Here is a 19,017-nt window from a genome sequence, read left to right as displayed (position 1 = left end):
GAACAAACAAACTAATGAGTATTAGGTGTATGTGTAACGAAAGCCCAAAATAAATACATCAATGAATCGATTATCCAAGGTCATCGTTTAGTCGTATTGGTAGATATAGCACTTGGTGAACTCCTCTCTATATCTGGATAAATGTTATGACCATTGTATACTTGGCGCATGCCAAATTGTGAGATTGCTATATGATACTATAAACATCAGGTTTCTGACTTATTTTTTCCTGGGATGAGAATGAACGTTTTGGTGTCACAACACTTACTTCAGACGAGATGTTATAGTGTTTGGTAAGGATACCTTGACTATGGTATCATCGTGATAAAACAGCTGAAGCTCATCCCCCGCCTCCAACAATTTAACACCGTCGCCTATCGTTGACGCAGATATCCGTTTCTCTTCGAAACTCTCATCGGACACCACTAACTCACGTGCATCTTCATCAAAATATTGTACCAGGGCACCTTGCTTTTCTAAGTCGATCTTGTCCACTTTTGCGCCAATTGGAAGATTTATTGTCATAGGCTTCCTACTGGGTAATTCCACATATTCCACCTGTAACGAAGCTGATCCACGCCCTTGTTTTACTTGACGGTTTGAAGTTACTTCACAATATTTATCTGTTCTAGGATAGTATAATGAATCTGTGAAAAATACCATCATGCAAGAAGATCATTCCCGATTTCAAAGAACTGCCAGCAAATGTCGTGAAGCACCGCTTTATGCTTTCGTTGACTTTGCCGTACTGAATTCCTAAACCGAAGGTTCTGTTACATGAGGTGGTAAAGTAATTTGTCTGTGACTCGTAACCTTTCTTGCACCAAATCGACGTTTGTCGATTGTTACTCCGATACCCAAAACCATTACGAATGCTTAAACAGATAGGAAATCTGTTTTTTCCATGATTTCCGATAATATTCAATGCAGCTATGCGGGACATGGTGACCAAGATTCTGATAGATAACAATAGGTCATTTGAATCTTCCAATAGCTATAGTAATATATACACAATATGATCAGAAATATCGTCGGGGGAGCCTAAATCTGTCCACGGCAATAGGTTTGTGAACAGTCTGAATACGATGAGAGAAATCCGTGATATCCAGTGTAGCTTCAACTTTCCTATTATAAAGATGAAAGAATATAAATGTTACACATAGGCATTGAGTAAAAATTACATTTAATAAATAGCATTGCTCATAACACAGATATACGCTACATGTAACATAAATGCTAGTAATTCTGTGGCAATAATACAATTAGCAATGATTCCAGAATATATATACCATACCTTTTACGAATAAATGGTTCTTTTAAAGATTTCAAAGCGCGGGTAACATCATTTTCAGATGCGAAACGTACAATTGCACTACCGGTGGGTGTATTCCCTTCTGGATCAGTTGTTTAATCAAGAGAAGTTGAACGTACTGGTTAGTATTGTAATCGACGTTATGCTATCTGTATGTTTAAACAGTGTAAAAATATCCTGCTGAGTTACGTCAAAAGGTAGCCCCTAGAGTACGTTAAGATAATTACGTAACACACTTACTTTCAGTAATAAACGCCAACTGCAATCTTCCAGTTGTTTAATGGCTCTTTGCTGCATTGTATAGTATTCTTCATGTGAGTCGAAAGTAAATGGTCGTTTAATATTGCTTATACGTGACGCGCTTCAGAAAGCGGGTGTGTACACCTTAAGGCATCATAAAGCCTAATAAAACTAACACATGTTTATTTAATACGTCTTAATGAACATGTTCATTGGCGTTGCACTATTACATATCGTTAAAACCTTACGAATGTCCCATCTATATGTGAACATAGAGTTCAAATACAGAAAGTTTCAGTCGACATCAATAGCAACAGTCACAGTCAAACGGGCATAGTGAAGTGTTGCCTCCTTTACCTGTATATAGGTTACATATTCATTATATGATTGCACATATTTATGTAGTGTGATCAAAACGTACCGATGTTAAGCTCCTCAATGGTATAAACAGGAAGATTGTCTTCCGTGTGTTTCCTGTTATTCGCCGAAGTGACGACTCGCTTATAAGTCTCCTTGGGCTTTGATAAGCGTGAAACCGATGATGATGCCTTGCCAGTGGATGCTGTCACAGGACTTACTGTTTCAGCTTCCTGAGAACGAACTGTTGACTTGTGACGTAATGATTTAAATATGTCATCTAACTTGCGCTTTTCTGTAGCGTACTCCGGATTCTTTTTATTTGGTTGATTCAGAACTTTCTTCTTAGAATCCTTACGGGATGATGCTGCCTTTGTCATCCTTGGTGCTATGGATGCTTTCAATAGACAGGTTCCATCTTAAAATGCTGTGTTTATATAAAAATAGCAATTGCTATAGTGTTTATTTAATGACACCTGCAAACACATTCGTATACAAACCTTGGTGTGTACGATATATTGGAGAACTTGTCCACACATAATAATGTAGTTTATTTGTAATTGTAGTGTGTATTTTTAAGTACTAAGAGAAAATGTAGAAATGGTCAGGCTGCTTTTCTGGATGACTCTTAATCCAGACTATAATGAATTGATTCAACCGGAGCTAGAATCACTCGCTACACTCTTTGGGCTCAATTCGGAGGAGTTCAAGCTAAGTGAGTATAAAGACGTATCGCACTTCTCTAATAACCCTTTTGATGAAAATGGATGCTATCGTTCATTCGACGATTACTACAAAGCTTTGCTCTCAGGAAACACAACAGAAGAGACAAAAATTGCAAAAAATAAGCAAAATGTTTTCTATTATGCAAATGTGCCTTCTATAGATACAGCTATTGCAATTTTCGATAGATCCATTTTACTCAAAGGAGTGATTGATGTATGTTGCCCTTCAACCGTACTAATATTCTTAGGTATGGGTAGAAGGACAAAGCTATGATGAAATAATGCAAGATATTAAATGCAATCATGAAAAAAGGATTGATGAAACGCTTGTAAATAAACGTTGGTGTGCTAAGTTTAACTGCTTCAACGGTAAAAATGACCAAGGTAGACAAGTTGCCATACTAGAAGAAATGTCAGAACTGTTCGACATGGCGGGTAAAGTTGATATTAAAAATCCAGAAACTAAAATTGCAATAATAGAGGTTAGTTATAGCATGCTTTTCTGCGATGTAAAGCCACTGTGGCCAGTGTTATTACCCATGTAATACCTGATAGTTGTGTTGCACTTGTCTATCACTAATAATATTCCTTTATAGCAATATGAAGGTGATAGTTCAAAACATATGGAAAAAATATTCTTTGGGCATTACATTCGAGACCGTTGCGATATTGGGTATTGGTGGGATAAATACTCCCTAACTCGAAGGCCAATTTTGGCTCCCACTACATTGGATAATATGCTAGCTTTCATTATGGCAAACTTGGTAGGCTAAATAGTCATATTTATATCAATATTCATGGGAGCACTGTGCCGTTGCGTTGTCAACGGCCAGTGGTAGATGCCGATTATATCTTGTAAGTTTCTAGCTGAGTTCATCGGTCTGTAGGCATTAGTGAAGAAAGGTTCAGTAGTTTTGGATCCATTCGTTGGGTCAGCAGGATCTCTAATCGCAGCGACACACCTTGGGTAAGTTGGGAATAGAACATCCAAAAATCTGCATAGAGCTATATGCTTCGGCAGTGATATCGATATGAGAATACTGAAGGGATGGTCAATGGCCCATCACAATCGTAATTTACCACCATCAGAGCTTCAAAAGAATGCATATACTAATTTCACCTTCTACAATCTGTGCCACCCTGACATTTTACGCTTCGATAACAGAAGTACCGTTTGGAGAGGTATGCTACAATCCGACAGCGGAAAAAGAGAGTGGGTAGATGCAATTATCGCAGATCCACCCTACGGTAAGATCATAGATTCAAAAAACATATGTTCAATAGGTATACGAGCTAGTGCGAAGAATCGCAGACTCTTACATGATACTGCAGATGATGGTATTGTAGATAGTCTTATAGAAAATCTGCTTTCTATTGCTGCTAGCATGCTAGTGCCAGGGGGTAGGCTAGTATTTCTTTTGCCTACTAAAAACAACAAAATCGTGGAGACGTTGCAAACCTTGCGTCATGCAACGTTGCATGTCCTACACCTCGGCTTGCAGTCTTTAGCCGGAGATGCTTCAAGATTTATAGTCACCCTGACTAAAAGCAACAAATGTAACACTGCATCTCAATGATTAACTGCATTGTCGTATATCAATTAAACTGCGTTAATTTAGAAAATGCGCCTGGGCTCGTCATCAGAATATGTCTTTAGGCTGTACCTCTCCATTGTTTTACCAATCAAAAGCATGTCACTGTAGAAGAAAATGCGGCGGTTGAAAGGAGCTACTGGGTTTCCTGCAAAAGCTGTAAGTGACCTGTCAGTGTATAGATCAGGGAATACTTTCACAATTCCCTTGATCAAATAGCGAACAACATCATAAGCCAAAGCATCATGCAGAGCAATTTCACCGTCTTGTGGAATCTGGCGAGCAAGACTTGCAGGAAGCTGGTAACGAAGCCTCTCGTAACGCGCTGCTATAAGAGCAGGGTCATATCCCAAGTCGAAATCGATCTTCTTAATGATGTAAGTGGACAACTCAATGAAAAGATCACGAGGAATCTGGCACATTCTGCTGTATGGCATAATGTCTTTGATCATGGATTTAGGAAGTACAGGCAATAAACGCTCATAACGCTTCTGTACAAAGTGGTAGCTTATTAAATCAACCAAGTAACCTGGGAGTGCCTCGATTGTTGGATACTTTAACACGCGTGGCCTCAAAGAAGCTGGAATGCTCTAAACAAGCCTTTCGTAGCGCACGTCTGGAGACTCAATCTCCCTAGGAATACACTTGCCGGCAGTAGGCCTAGCGCCCTCATTGCTTTCAGTGGCTTCCTCATCCACAGAGTCTGAAATGATCACTATAGGATCCTCGACCTCCATAAAGGAAGCACTTTTTTCAAGACCAGATCCTTCGGCTTGTGCAATATCGGACTTCCCGCATGCACATACTTTTCCGGGGCAACCTAAGGTACATGATAAAACATCGAAACAAACATACGTTTATTTGATAGATGTTGCTCTTTGTTCTCAGCACACTTGTCATTTCCACGCTTAGCATTCTTGGAAACAGGCAGAGTTCCAAAAGGGCAAGAATGGGCAGTGGGAGTCAGAGTAACAGTGCGAGGTATGTCGTCGTCGTCGTCGATCTTACCACAATATACGATAGCAGATGCAACATAAAAAAGGGCTAATGCACTAACGATCATCTTGGAGATGACACCGAACCTGTTGCACCCACGGCAAGAAACGAAAGTTGTAGCTGCCATTTTTGTATGAAGACTGTTGATATTGTAATACAATTAAATGTTTCGATAAAACATTGAAAAGTATTACATGTGAGGTGTAATATGGTGTGTTGATGAGGCAATGCAACAGTACTGTTGGAATCCCAGAATAGTTATTATCGGGGAGTTGAATATAATGTTATCCTAAATTCGTACTGAACACCTATTTCAACCTATAACACGTTGTAAATATGCCTATTAAAACGCTATATATACTCCAAGAGTTGCATAAAATCGTAAAAGTGCTATGTTGGCAACATGACTTATATGACACTGCATGCGCGTTGTCTGTGCTCAGTAAGGTGACATGTGTTATTTCTTAAGCATTAATATTCTTTGATATAAAAAATTGTTTGCCATTTGTAGAATTATTTTTGGTATTTACCATTACAGTTCGTCGAAGGCATTGATGCCTTATGGTATGTTGCGGTGATGCGCTTTTTGAACGATTGATTTATCGGTTCCATATTATGAACCGAAGCGTATGTTTTTATTATTACAGCCAATCGTTAAGTACATGTGCAATAAATCGTGCTACAAAATAGCAACTTTCTTCCTCTCAATTCGTATGAGTAATGAGAATACGTCTGTGTGGTTTTACCCCGTGCGTAGAGTACATAACATAGAATTCCATGGGATTTAGTGGTATGCACAGTGCGAATAGATTCTAAGAACTACAAAAGGTTTTATATATGGTAGAAGAAATGTATGTCTATAAACATTTTTCATTGGCCACTTTTACCTCCTCTGTATCATGATCTATTAACAAATACTAACCGTAGTTGTGTAAGCCGCTAAGAATGTATGTGCAGGAAGTGTCTATGTTTGCCGCACGTGATATAGTGTGATTCGTTTAGTTAATGTAAAACCAACGTTCTAAAAAATTGTCTCCTAGCTATGGGAGCAATGCACAGCGGGGAAAATGTATTCGTCGCGATGTAATTATAAAGAATAGAACCATAGTTAGGATGGCTCTTCTAGAACATCAATAAGTTGGGAATGCAAATAATCTGCATTAATATATGTTCCTCATTTAACCTAAACATTGATCCGAATTGAACGCAGATCATATGACGCATGTTTTGCATTCACATCTCGACGAATCGAGGCTGTGAAAGCAACAGGACAATAACATATAGAAGATGTGTGTTGTTGTCGGAGACTGTTTCCAACATTAACACCTATAATAATGGAATTAACATCGCAGTACGTTAGAAACAACACAAATACAAGAAGGCTCCATGAATTGTTCATTATAGCTAACACAGCTGAATAACACGAACCCAGTTGCAGGCCAATAGGCCGCATTATAACACAATGTAATTCACATTGCAATATAAAGTGCATTTAAATATGTTCTGGCTTCCTGTGGTGTGTAGCATCGAGGGCGCCTTCCATGGGATACAAGACAGTACGATATTATGTGCACAAGCTGCACATGTCAATACACATTAACTGGAAATACACTGTAAATTATAAGAATCAATAACGTTCAGCATAAATATTGCTATGTCTAAAATGTCATCAACTGGAAACCTTATGAATCATCAACCATTATGAAGGCACCAAGCATTGAACACATTGACTTCCTGCGTTCTGCTATTATAGACACTCATACTCGTAAAATGTGGGAGATAGAAAATCCGCCGATAACGAGAGATGTTACACATGGATTAATAGATCATATCTAAGTGTTATTTAGGTAGAACATATAGACTCATTGTTGTTCGAAATAATGGATTACTTTGCGTGTATGGCCAATTTATCCGCTTGCTTTGTCCGCATCGTGGAGCCTCGTATATGTATCATTAATATGCGTTGACTACACATGCATCTTCCATCACTGAGCATAGCATCAATCTAATCATCTAGTGACGTTTATGTTAATAAGTTGCGATTTCATCTTGCGTATTATTGTGATAATTTCGTTTATACTTCTACTGTGGTATGTAGACAGGTACGCCGTATGTATACGTTGCATATATCTTACACACTGACTTGTATACAATGATAATCTTAATAACGCTTGCTTTATTTTTTTATCAGTAGCACCGATATCTTTGTGGCTTTGAAAAATTCTCTCGTATATGTCGGTGTGAAGCTGAAATTGTTGTCCAATTTACTTCGTAGATGTGCAACTACTATCCGATTCAGTTTCAGCAACTTTTTTAGCAGTTTTGTGAAATACACCATTTATGAAACTCTTAAAAAGTGTAGGATTCGCTGTGTACATAATTATTCCTATAAGTAAAAATCCAAGAACGATACTGACGAAAACTGCAATTTTTGTTACTTGACTCTTTTCCTCTACCAAAACATAGATGGACACACCTATTACCGATACGATTCCGATGCATATAAGCGCATATCCAATGAACAATAGTACGTCGTTTATATCTAATCTTCCATCCAAAATTTTGCTTATATATGATTCGTAAGGATACTGAGAGTATAGGATGGCTCTGCCCCGCTTAAGATGCAAGTTCAGCTGTCCGCCTAGGATAAGTAAAAGTAATACTGGGATCACTATTAAGAACAAAATACCAATGACGACCCATTTTATATTATCTTTAGAGCTATCATGTTGTCCATTCTTACATACTATAGCCAATACAACCGCTAATATGATTAAAGCGATCCCTACCCCTATGCTGGCATATATGACCGTTCCTCTGGAAGCAGTTGTGCCAAGCAGCTTAACTGTTGGTTCTTCATAATAAGTCTCCTCCATTATAGCCGTGACCGAACATAGTGCATATCGCATTTATTCTATGACAGTTTGATAATCGGTTGATTTCAGCAGCTCGATATAAACAATAAATCATATATTCACTCAACGGGCACCGGAACAAAGGAAGCCGCTATTTAAGTCCGATTGATATTGCAATTCATTCGCATGAATCTAATCATGCTATATTATCTTTTCTTTTATTGCAAATTATCTATGAGTAAAATGAAGCGTAATTTCAAATGGCTTCGGGGGGAACACACCACATAGTCATAAATACTTAACGGTTTGGAGTGCCATTCAGAAGCCTAATCACGGTGTTTTAATGCGGCACTAAATTGCTTTATCAAATGTGACTCATATGTCAGAACAAATTACTTAATTTATTTATTGCATATCAATAATGCGTTGATATAGCTTTAGCTTATCAATGTCTCAGGAAATTTTAGATAAATTGACCTGTGGTACAGTTAACATTATGAAGCTAATATTGGTCGATTATTACTTTGAATGGTTTGGATTCACCCCTTCCTCAGTGCATAATCTAAAGTCATAGACATTGGCCTATGAATTCCATAGGTCACGATCATATACTCGTGCTTTCATAAATAGGCATTCTTAATAACATGTTGTGGCAACTTGACGGTGGTAACATTGTATACCAAAAATCGAAGTTCCTTTGTTGTCCAGATCTATAGGTTTACTGCAACTCTCATCGCATCTTATTTCAAGCCTAACTTGATTCTATTTCCTATTATGTAAGGATGTTTATGATAATTGTATCTTTCATTCAGATAAACAAAATATGTGGAGGCGGTAATTAACTTTAGAAGGTCCACAGTGCGTTTTATATTTTTTTGTTAAGCCAGTTCTTGTTGCGCAGCCACAGAATATAGTATATTCGCGATCCATAAGATATAGTTTTGCCAAGCAGCACCTTCACGATTACGTACATTGTATAACCATATCACCCGATATAGGGTGCCATCTGCGTGCTGTAGTACTTCAAGAATTATAAAACTATACGTGGCAAATCTCATGGTTTAACGAAATCCGTAGATTACTTAGTATGTCAATACCGCATCCATGTGAACAGTTATTTTATACTTCACTATTGCTGTAGTCGTTAAGTCTGGTGTGAAATGAAACAGTAATTCCGGACAATGACAAGCAAGCGTATAAATTTATAATTAACATTACGAAAAAAGTCTATTAAATTATGGAAAGAGGCTAGAGGTTGTTGCTTTTCCTTGGTGCACCTCGGACAACCTCATAGTATCTCTAATTCTTCCCAAAATACTCCATCAGATCCACTCCCTTCCTCCCCGTCATCATCTTATACCACATACATTGCCACTGGTGCTCTCCACCCCGTAACCAATGCGACCTCATATGTGTCCAGTCCAGTGGCCATATGGCTCCAAAGGCAAGGTAGAGTACCGCCACTAGCCAGGCTAGCGTGAGAACAAATATCCAGGGGAGCCTGGTGGTGTAGATGAGTTGGTTGATGGAGTTGGTGAGTTTTTGGAACTCGGTGCTTTTTTCTACGTTACCCAGTGTCGTTAGGAACTCGTGGCACTTCTTCGGACCTACGTCACCATAATTACCCCGAAAAGGCACTACTTTTATACTAAACTTTCAGCAAAAGTGCAACCAAACTTTTGTGAAACTTTTATGAAAGAATTACCCAAAGCTAAGCCGCAGTTTCAGTGGAATCACAACTATAACGTATAAACAATTTGACTAAAGCTATACCAACAGTATAACAACATCTCCGTTACACCGTCCTGGAGACCCATAACTATAATAACACTGTTTCCTTCAATTGGTGCCATACTGTCTATAATAACACTGTTCCTGTCAATTGGTGCCAAAGGCTGGGTGGAACCCATGGGTTTTCTATGTTACAATTACTCCACATGACCACCCCTATAGGCACCGTTGCGCCGAAGGCGCCATATTATGACCCCCAATGACAATGTACTGTATGTACGTCATACGTACCATTACCTATTGCAGTCACTGCCACTTCATGGAACCCACTGGGCAAATTTGAATGTCTGTGGTACCATGGAAGGGCGCCCAGCAGCTGCTCAGTGAACTAACTCCAGCCTTCCATATATATCCCAGTTACTCTATATTAGCACTGCTCAATGGACTGATTTCACTGTAATGTGTAGGCTTTTAATGCCCACTATAAGAACACTACCTATAGCGCTACTATATATAGTGAGTGACACTAGTGTATATCATTTAGCACCGTTGCGCCGAAGGCGCCACTATGTCTTACCAAAATACTCCACCAATTCCATTCCCTTCCTCCCCGTCATTACCTTATACCACATACATTGCCACTGGTGTTCTCCACCCCGTAACCAATGCGACCTCATATGTGTCCAGTCCAGTGGCCATATGGCACCAAAGGCAAGGCAGAGTACCGCTACTAGCCAGGCTAACGTGAGGACAAAGATCCAGGGGAGCCGTATGTCGTATTGGAGCTTGCCGACCTGGGAGAGGAGATTGGTGAGGGGATGTTGTTCCTGGTCCTGCTGCTGAGAGGCGCCTTCCTGCTTGTTCTTGTCAATCACTGCACTGAGACTGTCCAAGAATTCGTGACACTTTCTAGTACTGCTTGCCTTTGTGATGTCGAACTGCCCATCCTCATTCTTGTTTCCATCCTTCTGTTGGTACCCCTCCAGGTTGAATGGGTTACCATAGCTGAAGCCATGCCTATACAATACCGGTAGTACCCCGGTACATGATACGATTGATTGGCATCCACACTGTCCATCACTTCTTGCTCCATGACTTCCCTTCTTGCACTTATTGGGGTCACACTGTCCCTTACAGCCACGGCATTCAATCTGTTGGAATGCCTCAGAGAGTGACTCTAGTCCTGAATGAAGCGCATCTGATAGGTACAGTACCCATGAGAGGTATGTGTTACCGAAGGTGGCACTCACTGCGGTATAGAGTTCACCTGTTAGGGGGGAGAGGTACTGGCAGTTCTTAGTGAGTCGTGAGAGGGAGGTATTGGCAGTATCAGTGCTGGAATATGCAGTGGTAGTAGCAGTGCTGTCACTGCCCTTAATATCTATTAGTGCTGTGCCGACTTTGTCCATGTAATGCCCTCCTGCCTCCGTCCCATTGAATACCCACTCTATCTTTTGTACTTCATCCCGTAACCCAGAGGCACACCAGCCGCAAAAGTATTGATCTTCTCCTTTCTTTGACGGATCGCCTTGGTGCCCACACGGCACTTCCTTGTCCTTCTTGTTCTTTCCCTTTAGTGGATTTCCTATACCACCCCTAAAGAACCCAAAGACGTCACCCAATACCTGTGGTGTCGTAGCACTGAGAGCTGCTGTGACCCTCACTAGTGTATAAACACAAGACTGCATCATGTTCTCGTTACTAAAGAAGTAGAGGATACCATAAAGGCGTTGACCGGTATGGGTGATTCCTTCCTGGAACTTGTTTCTGAAGCCCATTGGCAAGGGGCAGCACTGGCCTGAGCCATTGCAGTGTCCTAGGTGGGATGCAGCAGGAGGGTATGTTGGATCATCTTTGCCATCGTTTCGTACTACGTCACAACTAAAGCCCGGTAACCTGTCCTCTAGGAATGCCTGGAGAGGAGAGGGAACACCGGTGGTAGTGGGTTGGAGACATGCTGGACAGACAGTGGGATTTGATGGTTGGCCGCACTTCGTAGAGTGTTGGTCACATGAGTGGCACTTGGGAGAGTTGCAGATGGAAAGGAGATTGTTGATGGCATTGAGTAGTGTGATATACTCATGGGATATCACTTGTTTAAGGACGCTTTCTATTTTGTTATCCGTCAAACTGAGCCCCGAAATTTCGCCTACGACAAATTTGGTTTCATCTACTATATCCTTTCTATCTTCCGTTTTCTGCTTCTCCACTCCCTCCTTCATTAGCTTCAGTACCTCTCGTACCTTATTGATAGCCTCACTTATCTTGTTCTTACCGGGATCATACTCAACTATTCCTTTCCTATTAATCTTCGTTGCCTTCTCTAGTCCACGATCCCCAGCTAACTCCCCTAGTATTCCATTACCACCACCATTCGTCAGCTCCCCTAGTTTCGTCTTAGCCTCCCCTAGTTTCCCAGCCAGCCCACTATTAACCCCCTCTAGTTTTCCCTTGGCACTATCTAGTGCCGCCTTCACCCCCAGTATAGCCTCTGGCTTCTTCCCTTCCAATGCCTCCTGGGCATTACCCAGTTGGACCACTACTTCACCAATCTTCTCCAATAATGTTTTTAGTGCCCCTGGAACACTGTCTTTCCCCTGGGCCACCACTTTTCCCAACTCCCCATTTACCTTCCCTACCCTCTTTTTCCTATCATGTTCCATGGGGTCACACCCCAGGCACATCCAGCTGATTACCCCCTTGGAGACTACTCCATCCCCATACCTACACTCCCGCCATTTCCCTCCGTAAGTGACCTTGACTGCACATTGCTTCCTAAGGAAATAGAGTTGGTAGAATAGAGCCCTAATGTAGTGGACCACCTGGTTGTATGCTTGGATGGGTACTTCTGGGTAGGTGAAGGAGAAGTGAGAGTTGGCATAGAGGGAGTGAATGGCAGGTTCTTTAGTGTTGTCAGTGCTGTGTATACCACCCTGGATACCTATGAGCACCAGTGGGCAGTACTGAGTCACTGCTTGGAAGTGGGCAAACAGGTTGAATTCATGAACTGTAATAGGATGCCAACGGCCTGTTTGAAGGAATGAGAGCGTTTGAGTACCATCCTTATCTGGTGCTACCTTCTTCAATACTTCCTTGGAATGCTCTAGTATCTTCTTATAAGCCTGACTATAGGGCAATGCACTGAGCCAGTAGAGGATCTCACGGATGGTCTTGGGGGTTGTATTTTCCGCCTTCGGCGGAGCTTTGTTCTGTAACCCGGTAAAGTAGGCACATGATAGGATATAGAGCTTGTACAAGGCACCACATTTGTTGATGTTTTCTTCACTAGTACTAGAGCCTTCACCATTCTTGAAGACAGTAGCGTTGCTGCAAAATGCACCCCTGTCTACGGTATGTATATATCCAGCATAGTTCATACCAGCTGGATTCCTAAAGGTGTTATCTTCGTTGTCATAGCCATGGACACTATCGGCACTCCACTTACCAGTTTCCGGGAATCCCAAATATAACTTATCCATAATCCCATCCCATATGACCTTATCAAGTCTATTCTGTGGTCCGCTGTTATTAAGCATTTCCCTAGGAAACCCTAGGGCCTGTAGCCATTGGGACAGGGTACCATCATCTAGACCACTACCGTCCAAAATGTGATTGTTCCATCGGGGACTACTATCGGCATACTTTCCTGTCCAATACATATAAGTAATGCCGCTCCAAATGAGACATACTGACCCTAGTAGTATACGAGCACATTGGTGACGGCGTTGAGTAATAGTAGTACTATTGATAGTACTACCAGTTGGTGAGCATTTTAGATTGTTCCACGATGGCGGATTTTCTATCTTATCGGATTTAAGAAATGACTTTCTTATGTTGATAGCACTACTAGGGTACGCTGACCTATATCCTTCTAGAGCATTGTAATCACGACCAAAGTTTTCTGCGCCGCACGTATAGCCATTACCTCTCTTACACCTCCTTCCTAGGTGGTGTCCATTCTTGTTATCATCCGCCTCGGGCACATTCCATTTCATACACCCACAAGAGTCACACTTGTTGTCCGGCTTTACATCCTGTAGATACGTGCACTCCGGTTTAGTGCCATGTTGATTCCCTTTACCACCGACCTTGCACTCGCCACTTCTGGTCCAACACGTCTCTATCTTACTCCACCCAACGAGTGCACTGAGTACCTGTGCCAGCTGGTCTATATAGGTCCGGACCACTGCAGTACCACCTAGTCCCTGGACTAGGGAGAATAGCTCATTGAGGCGCTCTGTGACATTCCCCTTTGGGGGGCCTTTCTTTGGATCAGTGCCATTAGACTCACCTTGATAGCCTATAATATGCTGAACTACTTCTAGTACTGTCTACTTACCATTGTACTCCAGTTGTACTGACTGCAGTAGGTCAGTCACTGCCGCCGCCAGGCCACATATACATTCTGTACAATAATGATTTCCATAGGACTGGGCGCGCCACTGTAACGGTCACTGTCGCGCCGAAGGCGCCATCTATTATATACGGCGCGCATACTATGCATATGTCTACAGTAACGTACCTCCCTTGTCCTTGTTCAGTGCTTTACCATCCTTACCAGTTACCCTGAGGACCCAGTCAATGGCCTCCTTCAGGTTGGTAGGTGCCTCAGTCAGGGACGCCTTCGGCGTGAAGGTGCTTTTCACGGCCATTGTCAGTGCCTATAGGAGTACTCAGCAGTACTCACAGTGGTGAGGTAGTGGAGTGGCTATCGGGGTGGAATCCTATATATACTGAGCGCGCCCGTAGATTGGTGGCGCGCATACTATTCTATGGGATTCCACCAGGTCACACGGTGGAGATGATCCCGTTGTAAGAGTGGAATCCCCTTTACTCACATTGCGCGCCTCCAAAGTACTGTCGCGCCGAAGGCGCCACTACCTCTTACGGCGCGCTCCACCTCCCTAGGATTCCACCCCGATACCTACACTGTCACTACCACTGACTACCATATAGTGCCACCCTTACTGGACAATCTCGAAACAAGGGGTGGTGACACAATGGCTAAAACGGACTCCTGGAAGCCTCATGAAAGCCTCACCCAGGCTCCCACCAACCTGAAGGAGGCCATTGACTGGGTCCTGAGGGTAACTGGTAAGGATGGTAAGAAGAATGAGGCGGCGAAGCCGGCGAGCACTAGTAATGGCCCTCGTAAGTCAATAGTACTCACAGTAGCTCCCACATGACCACACAGACTGTCTGTGCTACTTGGCCAAGGCAGTGAAGGACCTACTGTATGACGCCAAGGACCCAGGGTCCCCTGGTCCCAGTACTGACAGGTACTGGGACGACCTGCTCCTAACAGAGGAACGTACTATTGTCAATCCAGTGCTCCAGGACCTGGGACTGGTCCATAGTGGCAGCACTAGTGCTGCCAGTAGTACTTGTGCCGGTGGCACCGAGGTCATAGGGACACTGATAGAACAGTTGGCACTGGGACTGCAGAAGTGGGTTGGGTGGCAGGATACAGGAGATGATTGTTGTCTTAAGGGAACAAGTGGAAAGAGTAAGGGTATAGGAAAGGCGTGTGAACGTAGTGGTGCTGGTGTTGGTGCCACGTGTTGTACCAGTGGTGGTAGCGGTAGTCATGGTTGTTCCAAGTGTGGTACCAGTGGTGGCAAGAAGTGCTACCTATCGGCCTATTGCAAAGCCACTAGTCCACCCAGCAGCTTTCCTGAAAACTACCTTTGGACCTCCATATCCAGTGACTCTGATAAGGTCCACCTCCTGGCCCGGATTTTCCTAGGGTCAGTATGTCTCATCTGGAGTGGACTCAGTCAATTGGGGTTCCTAACAGGTGGAAGTAGTAGGTGGAAGGATAGTAAGCTGCATGATATCAGTGCTGCTGACCAGGCCGGTCTCGGCTCATTCATGGCGGCCATGGGCTATGACCTGGAGAGGTTGAATCAGGGGAGTCCTCCAGGTAAGTACTGCCTAGGGTGGTCATGTGGACTTATGGTGTGGTAGATAAGAAGGGAGGGTTTGTTCAGGAATTGTTGACGGATAAGAGTAAGGGAGTATCATGGCTGGAATTCACTAAAGGCGCTGACAACAGTACGTTACCACCTCCTCTATAGTACCAATGTGACCCAGAGAGTGTAGCTGAGTACTACAGTAGTATCTATGACAAGGCGAAGGAAGCACTGAAGAAGGACAATAAAACTGAATCCATATGCAATGACTACCCCCTATTGGTACTCCACATCCTGGCCAGTGGGTACTTCAGGGCAGGCAGTGCCGGGGCGAAGGGAGTGACTCCGCCGGGGAAGCCGGCCAGTGGTACTCCCAGTGCAACTGATACCAAGAAAGACACTGCTCCCAGGAAACCCCGGACCATCCGTGAGATCCTATACTGGCTAAGTGCATTGCCCTATAGTAAGGGGTACAGGGACCTGGTAGGGAGGATGGATGGCAAGATGAAGGATATATTGCCTAAGGATGATCAGAAAAAGCCACTAAATGAGCAGAAACTGACACTGGAAAGTACGGAATACAACAAGAGCACTGAACTCAAGAGGGACTGTATTACCCACTACCTACTGGCCGCCTGTGGCTACTGCCCACTGGTACTCATCGGTATCCAGGGGACCATAGCTACCAGTGGCACTGAAAGTGCTCCTGCTGTGTCAGGTGAGTGATATAGACATAGCTCTATAAGGGCGCCTTCGGCGCAACTGTGCCCTAGGGGTAGTCATGTGGAGTCATGGTGTAGTAGGTCCGGCAGCAGCAGCTGCTGCGGAGAAGAAGAAGTGTCCAGAACACGCTAAAGACCGCAATAAGAGGTGTAAACTTGACGAGAAAGACAAAACTGCAGATACAGCTGCCAAGACGCAGCCTGACCCGAAGCTCCAGAGAGGTGAAGTCTGCTACGGCGGGTACCACCTGGATGTATCCCTGTTTGGTAAGTACCCTAGCAGTACTACTCCCTAACACTTTATAGGCCCCCTCCATGGGATGTACGCCAATGGGCTCTTTGGCTTCCAGATGGACGGCTCTCCCGCCCAGTGCCTGGACCAACTGAGGGTATATGTATACCACTGCTTCTACCAGCTCTATTTCCTGAGGAAGCAGTGTAGTACGGGCGCGATAGCGGCCGTAGGAGCAGGAGCAGCAGGAAAGACAGTGCTGGGCTGGAAAAGTTGTAGGTATGGTAGTGGAGTTAATTCTGGGCGAGGAGTGAGCATTTCGTCTCCTTGGTTATGTAAGACAGAGGGTACGTTGTTCTTTTCCAGCACTACAGTCGCGCGCCATAGTGCTTTCTATAGTTGTTTGATGGAGTAATGGATTAGTAGGTAGTGGTGCTGGGAAGGATTGCAATTGCAAGAAAAATGCCAGTAATGAGTCACCACTTATGGCATTCCTGTGTGATGCGTTGGGTTCCATGGCATGCAAAAAGACAATAGGCAAGAGTTCCGATAGTGAGACGAATCCCTATCCATCTATCGAGGATCACATGAACAAATCGGTAGATTCTAATGGAAAAGAACAGGATCCACACGGATACTATCCTCAATTATGCCCTGTTCCCATGGGATGGAGCGCCGAGACTCCTAGCAGTAGCACTAGCGGTGGTCAAGTCAGAGTAAACCACTTCAAAGGTACGTCCCAGTACTCTATATGGCACCCCTAAGGCACTGTATATACCCTAGGGGCACCCCCTGGGCGCCACAGTAACCAATAGTGACTCACGGTATGCACAGATTTAAATACTGGAAGCCACAAGACACAGCAACTGACAGGAGGTACGTCCCACCCTAGTTCTATAAGGACGCCCTGGTAGTCACATGGACTCATCCTGTAGCAGGCACTGCCACTCACTATCCTGCCCACTGCACTGGGAATACACTATTTCATCTCCTGGAGTACTACTGTGACCCAGTGAAGTGCCATGGCACCCTAGTGGTACTACTGAGACTACTGGCATGTATTACTCCCACAGTGCCACGGACTCTGGGTGACCTCTTTGGGTTCTATTACTATATAGTCTACATTGGGGGAAACAGTAAAGGTGGACAAGAGGGAGTGCATCAGAAGTTGAAAGGATTAGAGGGGGATGTCAGACTGGGGATGAAAGGTATCGGTAACAATGGTGATGCAGTGGTCGAGGCACTAACCACGTGGAATAACAGCGGAATCTGCAGTGGCGGCAAGGAAGGTCACCTTAAGTGCCTAACAGAGTGTGATACAGGTAGTGGTGCCAAATACCTCTCTCCTCTGAGTGGCCAGCAGTATGGCCAGTTGAGTCCAGCGATGGCCGGGACCTACCTGTCATGGTTGGTCTATTTGATAGGGGAGTTCAAGACAGGACTAGAGGGGTTGGAAGAGGCGTTTAGGGAGATTAGTTGTAAGGATGATGGGTGTAAAAATGGTAGGTTCTAGTGCTTTAAGGGCGCGCCAATGGAGATAGGGGCGCCTTCGGCGCACGAGTGTCCGTTAGAGTGGCGCGCAACCATATCATATGGATTAATGGTGTAGTAGGTGCGGCAGGAGCTGGTGGATGTGGACCTGGATGCACCAGTGGAACCCATGGTGATCCATGTCCATCTGGTGGCACTGGTGGTGGTAATACCGGAGTATGTAAATGTCACTCAGTCGTATCATGTACCGGGGTACTGCCGGTATTGTACAGGTATGGCTTTGGGTATGGCAATGTAACGGAGTTGCACAAAGGTGAGTTGTAGTATAGTAGTATGGATAGTGTAGAGACAGTGGAGTAGTATAGTTGATAAAAGTTCTATAAGGGCGCCTTCGGCGCAACTGTGCCCTAGGGGTAGTCATAGTGTAGTAGGTGCTACTGGACAGTACAAGAAGTGTCACGACTTCTTAACCACACTGGGTAACGTAGAAAGAAGCACCGAGTTCACAAAACTCACCACCTCCATCAACCAGCTCATCTACACCACTAGGCTCCCCTGGATCTTTGTGCTGACCCTGGCCTGGCTAGTAGCGGTGCTCTACCTTGCCTTTGGAGCCATATGGCCACTGGACTGGACACATATGAGGTCGCATTGTAGGGGATGGTTCAGGAAGGGCAGTCTGAGTCCATGGGAGGTACTGATGGTGGGCAAGAAGAAGGGAAGGGGGATACTAGAGTATTTTGGTAAGACATAGTGGCAAAGTAGTGGCGCCTTCGGCGCGATAACTAGGGATAATGTAAATATGTTCATCAAAAGTTACATGGAAGTTTAGTAGCACTGTTAGTAAAGGTT

At 43.7% G+C, this 19,017-nt stretch overlaps 11 protein-coding genes across 11 annotated transcripts; 2 read left to right on the top strand and 9 right to left on the bottom strand.

Annotated features, from left to right (window-relative positions):
• Nucleotides 1–28: 28 nt before the first annotated feature.
• BBOV_IV002900 (Elongation factor P (EF-P) KOW-like domain family protein) lies at nucleotides 29–1,015 on the bottom strand. The gene is made up of 3 exons (XM_051767174.1): nucleotides 661–1,015; nucleotides 269–623; nucleotides 29–229 (listed from the first exon to the last, which is right to left on the bottom strand). The coding sequence occupies exons 1-3, from the start codon at nucleotides 941–943 to the stop codon at nucleotides 220–222; spliced, it is 648 nt and encodes a 215-aa protein (XP_051623065.1). The 5' UTR covers nucleotides 944–1,015; the 3' UTR covers nucleotides 29–219.
• BBOV_IV002895 (RNA recognition motif domain containing protein) lies at nucleotides 1,014–1,658 on the bottom strand. The gene is made up of 4 exons (XM_051767307.1): nucleotides 1,553–1,658; nucleotides 1,432–1,516; nucleotides 1,295–1,394; nucleotides 1,014–1,125 (listed from the first exon to the last, which is right to left on the bottom strand). The coding sequence occupies exons 1-4, from the start codon at nucleotides 1,607–1,609 to the stop codon at nucleotides 1,020–1,022; spliced, it is 348 nt and encodes a 115-aa protein (XP_051623604.1). The 5' UTR covers nucleotides 1,610–1,658; the 3' UTR covers nucleotides 1,014–1,019.
• Nucleotides 1,659–1,787: 129 nt separating this feature from the next.
• On the bottom strand, nucleotides 1,788–2,359 carry BBOV_IV002890 (uncharacterized protein). Its single transcript, XM_001609404.2, has 2 exons — nucleotides 1,974–2,359; nucleotides 1,788–1,909 (listed from the first exon to the last, which is right to left on the bottom strand). Exons 1-2 carry the CDS (start codon nucleotides 2,287–2,289, stop codon nucleotides 1,857–1,859), a joined length of 369 nt encoding a protein of 122 aa, XP_001609454.1. The 5' UTR covers nucleotides 2,290–2,359; the 3' UTR covers nucleotides 1,788–1,856.
• Nucleotides 2,360–2,479: 120 nt separating this feature from the next.
• Nucleotides 2,480–4,214, top strand: BBOV_IV002880 (RNA methylase family protein). Its single transcript, XM_001609403.2, has 6 exons — nucleotides 2,480–2,848; nucleotides 2,883–3,116; nucleotides 3,231–3,398; nucleotides 3,522–3,601; nucleotides 3,638–3,882; nucleotides 3,919–4,214. The coding sequence occupies exons 1-6, from the start codon at nucleotides 2,510–2,512 to the stop codon at nucleotides 4,209–4,211; spliced, it is 1,359 nt and encodes a 452-aa protein (XP_001609453.1). The 5' UTR covers nucleotides 2,480–2,509; the 3' UTR covers nucleotides 4,212–4,214.
• Nucleotides 4,215–4,249: 35 nt separating this feature from the next.
• On the bottom strand, nucleotides 4,250–4,689 carry BBOV_IV002875 (uncharacterized protein; the record flags this gene model as incomplete). Its single annotated transcript, XM_051767448.1, has 1 exon — nucleotides 4,250–4,689. Exon 1 carries the CDS (start codon nucleotides 4,676–4,678, stop codon nucleotides 4,250–4,252), a length of 429 nt encoding a protein of 142 aa, XP_051623588.1. The 5' UTR covers nucleotides 4,679–4,689.
• A 113-nt stretch (nucleotides 4,690–4,802) lies between these two features.
• On the bottom strand, nucleotides 4,803–5,420 carry BBOV_IV002870 (putative integral membrane protein). The gene is made up of 2 exons (XM_051767548.1): nucleotides 5,082–5,420; nucleotides 4,803–5,046 (listed from the first exon to the last, which is right to left on the bottom strand). Exons 1-2 carry the CDS (start codon nucleotides 5,347–5,349, stop codon nucleotides 4,817–4,819), a joined length of 498 nt encoding a protein of 165 aa, XP_051623064.1. The 5' UTR covers nucleotides 5,350–5,420; the 3' UTR covers nucleotides 4,803–4,816.
• Nucleotides 5,421–5,994: 574 nt separating this feature from the next.
• Nucleotides 5,995–7,083, bottom strand: BBOV_IV002864 (putative integral membrane protein). Its single transcript, XM_051767109.1, has one exon. The coding sequence runs from the start codon at nucleotides 6,712–6,714 to the stop codon at nucleotides 6,406–6,408; it is 309 nt and encodes a 102-aa protein (XP_051623587.1). The 5' UTR covers nucleotides 6,715–7,083; the 3' UTR covers nucleotides 5,995–6,405.
• A 217-nt stretch (nucleotides 7,084–7,300) lies between these two features.
• BBOV_IV002862 (putative integral membrane protein) lies at nucleotides 7,301–8,309 on the bottom strand. Its single transcript, XM_051767677.1, has one exon. It carries the CDS (start codon nucleotides 8,129–8,131, stop codon nucleotides 7,487–7,489), a length of 645 nt encoding a protein of 214 aa, XP_051623612.1. The 5' UTR covers nucleotides 8,132–8,309; the 3' UTR covers nucleotides 7,301–7,486.
• Nucleotides 8,310–9,366: 1,057 nt separating this feature from the next.
• BBOV_IV002860 (variant erythrocyte surface antigen-1 alpha subunit) lies at nucleotides 9,367–10,013 on the bottom strand. The gene is made up of 2 exons (XM_001609401.2): nucleotides 9,855–10,013; nucleotides 9,367–9,684 (listed from the first exon to the last, which is right to left on the bottom strand). The coding sequence occupies exons 1-2, from the start codon at nucleotides 9,985–9,987 to the stop codon at nucleotides 9,377–9,379; spliced, it is 441 nt and encodes a 146-aa protein (XP_001609451.2). The 5' UTR covers nucleotides 9,988–10,013; the 3' UTR covers nucleotides 9,367–9,376.
• Nucleotides 10,014–10,344: 331 nt separating this feature from the next.
• BBOV_IV002850 (variant erythrocyte surface antigen-1 alpha subunit) lies at nucleotides 10,345–14,490 on the bottom strand. The gene is made up of 3 exons (XM_001609400.2): nucleotides 14,331–14,490; nucleotides 14,148–14,213; nucleotides 10,345–14,108 (listed from the first exon to the last, which is right to left on the bottom strand). The coding sequence occupies exons 1-3, from the start codon at nucleotides 14,458–14,460 to the stop codon at nucleotides 10,375–10,377; spliced, it is 3,930 nt and encodes a 1,309-aa protein (XP_001609450.1). The 5' UTR covers nucleotides 14,461–14,490; the 3' UTR covers nucleotides 10,345–10,374.
• Nucleotides 14,491–14,738: 248 nt separating this feature from the next.
• On the top strand, nucleotides 14,739–18,951 carry BBOV_IV002840 (variant erythrocyte surface antigen-1 beta subunit). Its single transcript, XM_051767836.1, has 11 exons — nucleotides 14,739–14,959; nucleotides 15,003–15,731; nucleotides 15,776–15,862; nucleotides 15,902–16,438; nucleotides 16,521–16,709; nucleotides 16,749–17,021; nucleotides 17,101–17,406; nucleotides 17,509–17,550; nucleotides 17,613–18,176; nucleotides 18,287–18,478; nucleotides 18,597–18,951. Exons 1-11 carry the CDS (start codon nucleotides 14,809–14,811, stop codon nucleotides 18,917–18,919), a joined length of 3,393 nt encoding a protein of 1,130 aa, XP_051623063.1. The 5' UTR covers nucleotides 14,739–14,808; the 3' UTR covers nucleotides 18,920–18,951.
• The last annotated feature ends 66 nt before the right edge of the window (nucleotides 18,952–19,017 follow it).

This window comes from Babesia bovis, assembly GCF_000165395.2.
Source record: "Babesia bovis T2Bo chromosome 4 map unlocalized Chr4_2, whole genome shotgun sequence".
NCBI classification, from domain to species: domain Eukaryota; phylum Apicomplexa; class Aconoidasida; order Piroplasmida; family Babesiidae; genus Babesia; species Babesia bovis.
The sequence above is the reverse complement of the archived record's forward strand: the minus strand, read 5'-3'. Positions and strand labels throughout refer to the sequence as shown.

Excerpts from the sequence above, each read along its gene's own strand:
- BBOV_IV002900 (XM_051767174.1), bottom strand. The coding sequence starts at position 943 with ATGTCCCGCATAGCTGCATTGAATATTATCGGAAATCATGGAAAAAAC. Across the intron at positions 624-660 it reads AATGATCTTCTTGCATGATG|ATAAATATTGTGAAGTAACT; the intron begins GTATTTTTCACA and ends ATCCTAGAACAG.
- BBOV_IV002895 (XM_051767307.1), bottom strand. The coding sequence starts at position 1,609 with ATGCAGCAAAGAGCCATTAAACAACTGGAAGATTGCAGTTGGCGTTTA. Across the intron at positions 1,395-1,431 it reads GTCGATTACAATACTAACCA|AAGGGAATACACCCACCGGT; the intron begins GTACGTTCAACT and ends CAACTGATCCAG. Across the intron at positions 1,126-1,294 it reads GAACCATTTATTCGTAAAAG|GAAAGTTGAAGCTACACTGG; the intron begins GTATGGTATATA and ends TCTTTATAATAG.
- BBOV_IV002890 (XM_001609404.2), bottom strand. The coding sequence starts at position 2,289 with ATGACAAAGGCAGCATCATCCCGTAAGGATTCTAAGAAGAAAGTTCTG. Across the intron at positions 1,910-1,973 it reads CATTGAGGAGCTTAACATCG|GTAAAGGAGGCAACACTTCA; the intron begins GTACGTTTTGAT and ends ACCTATATACAG.
- BBOV_IV002880 (XM_001609403.2), top strand. The coding sequence starts at position 2,510 with ATGGTCAGGCTGCTTTTCTGGATGACTCTTAATCCAGACTATAATGAA. Across the intron at positions 3,399-3,521 it reads CTTTCATTATGGCAAACTTG|GCATTAGTGAAGAAAGGTTC; the intron begins GTAGGCTAAATA and ends ATCGGTCTGTAG. Across the intron at positions 3,602-3,637 it reads ATCGCAGCGACACACCTTGG|AGCTATATGCTTCGGCAGTG; the intron begins GTAAGTTGGGAA and ends AAATCTGCATAG.
- BBOV_IV002870 (XM_051767548.1), bottom strand. The coding sequence starts at position 5,349 with ATGGCAGCTACAACTTTCGTTTCTTGCCGTGGGTGCAACAGGTTCGGT. Across the intron at positions 5,047-5,081 it reads GCAACATCTATCAAATAAAC|GTTGCCCCGGAAAAGTATGT; the intron begins GTATGTTTGTTT and ends CATGTACCTTAG.
- BBOV_IV002864 (XM_051767109.1), bottom strand. The coding sequence starts at position 6,714 with ATGCACTTTATATTGCAATGTGAATTACATTGTGTTATAATGCGGCCT.
- BBOV_IV002862 (XM_051767677.1), bottom strand. The coding sequence starts at position 8,131 with ATGCGATATGCACTATGTTCGGTCACGGCTATAATGGAGGAGACTTAT.
- BBOV_IV002860 (XM_001609401.2), bottom strand. The coding sequence starts at position 9,987 with ATGGGTTCCACCCAGCCTTTGGCACCAATTGACAGGAACAGTGTTATT. Across the intron at positions 9,685-9,854 it reads AACGGAGATGTTGTTATACT|GTCCGAAGAAGTGCCACGAG; the intron begins GTTGGTATAGCT and ends ATGGTGACGTAG.
- BBOV_IV002850 (XM_001609400.2), bottom strand. The coding sequence starts at position 14,460 with ATGGCCGTGAAAAGCACCTTCACGCCGAAGGCGTCCCTGACTGAGGCA. Across the intron at positions 14,214-14,330 it reads ACTGAACAAGGACAAGGGAG|AATGTATATGTGGCCTGGCG; the intron begins GTACGTTACTGT and ends ATTATTGTACAG. Across the intron at positions 14,109-14,147 it reads AGTACAACTGGAGTACAATG|GCTATCAAGGTGAGTCTAAT; the intron begins GTAAGTAGACAG and ends AGCATATTATAG.
- BBOV_IV002840 (XM_051767836.1), top strand. The coding sequence starts at position 14,809 with ATGGCTAAAACGGACTCCTGGAAGCCTCATGAAAGCCTCACCCAGGCT. Across the intron at positions 16,710-16,748 it reads CCTGGATGTATCCCTGTTTG|GCCCCCTCCATGGGATGTAC; the intron begins GTAAGTACCCTA and ends AACACTTTATAG. Across the intron at positions 17,022-17,100 it reads TTGGTTATGTAAGACAGAGG|GTAGTGGTGCTGGGAAGGAT; the intron begins GTACGTTGTTCT and ends ATGGATTAGTAG.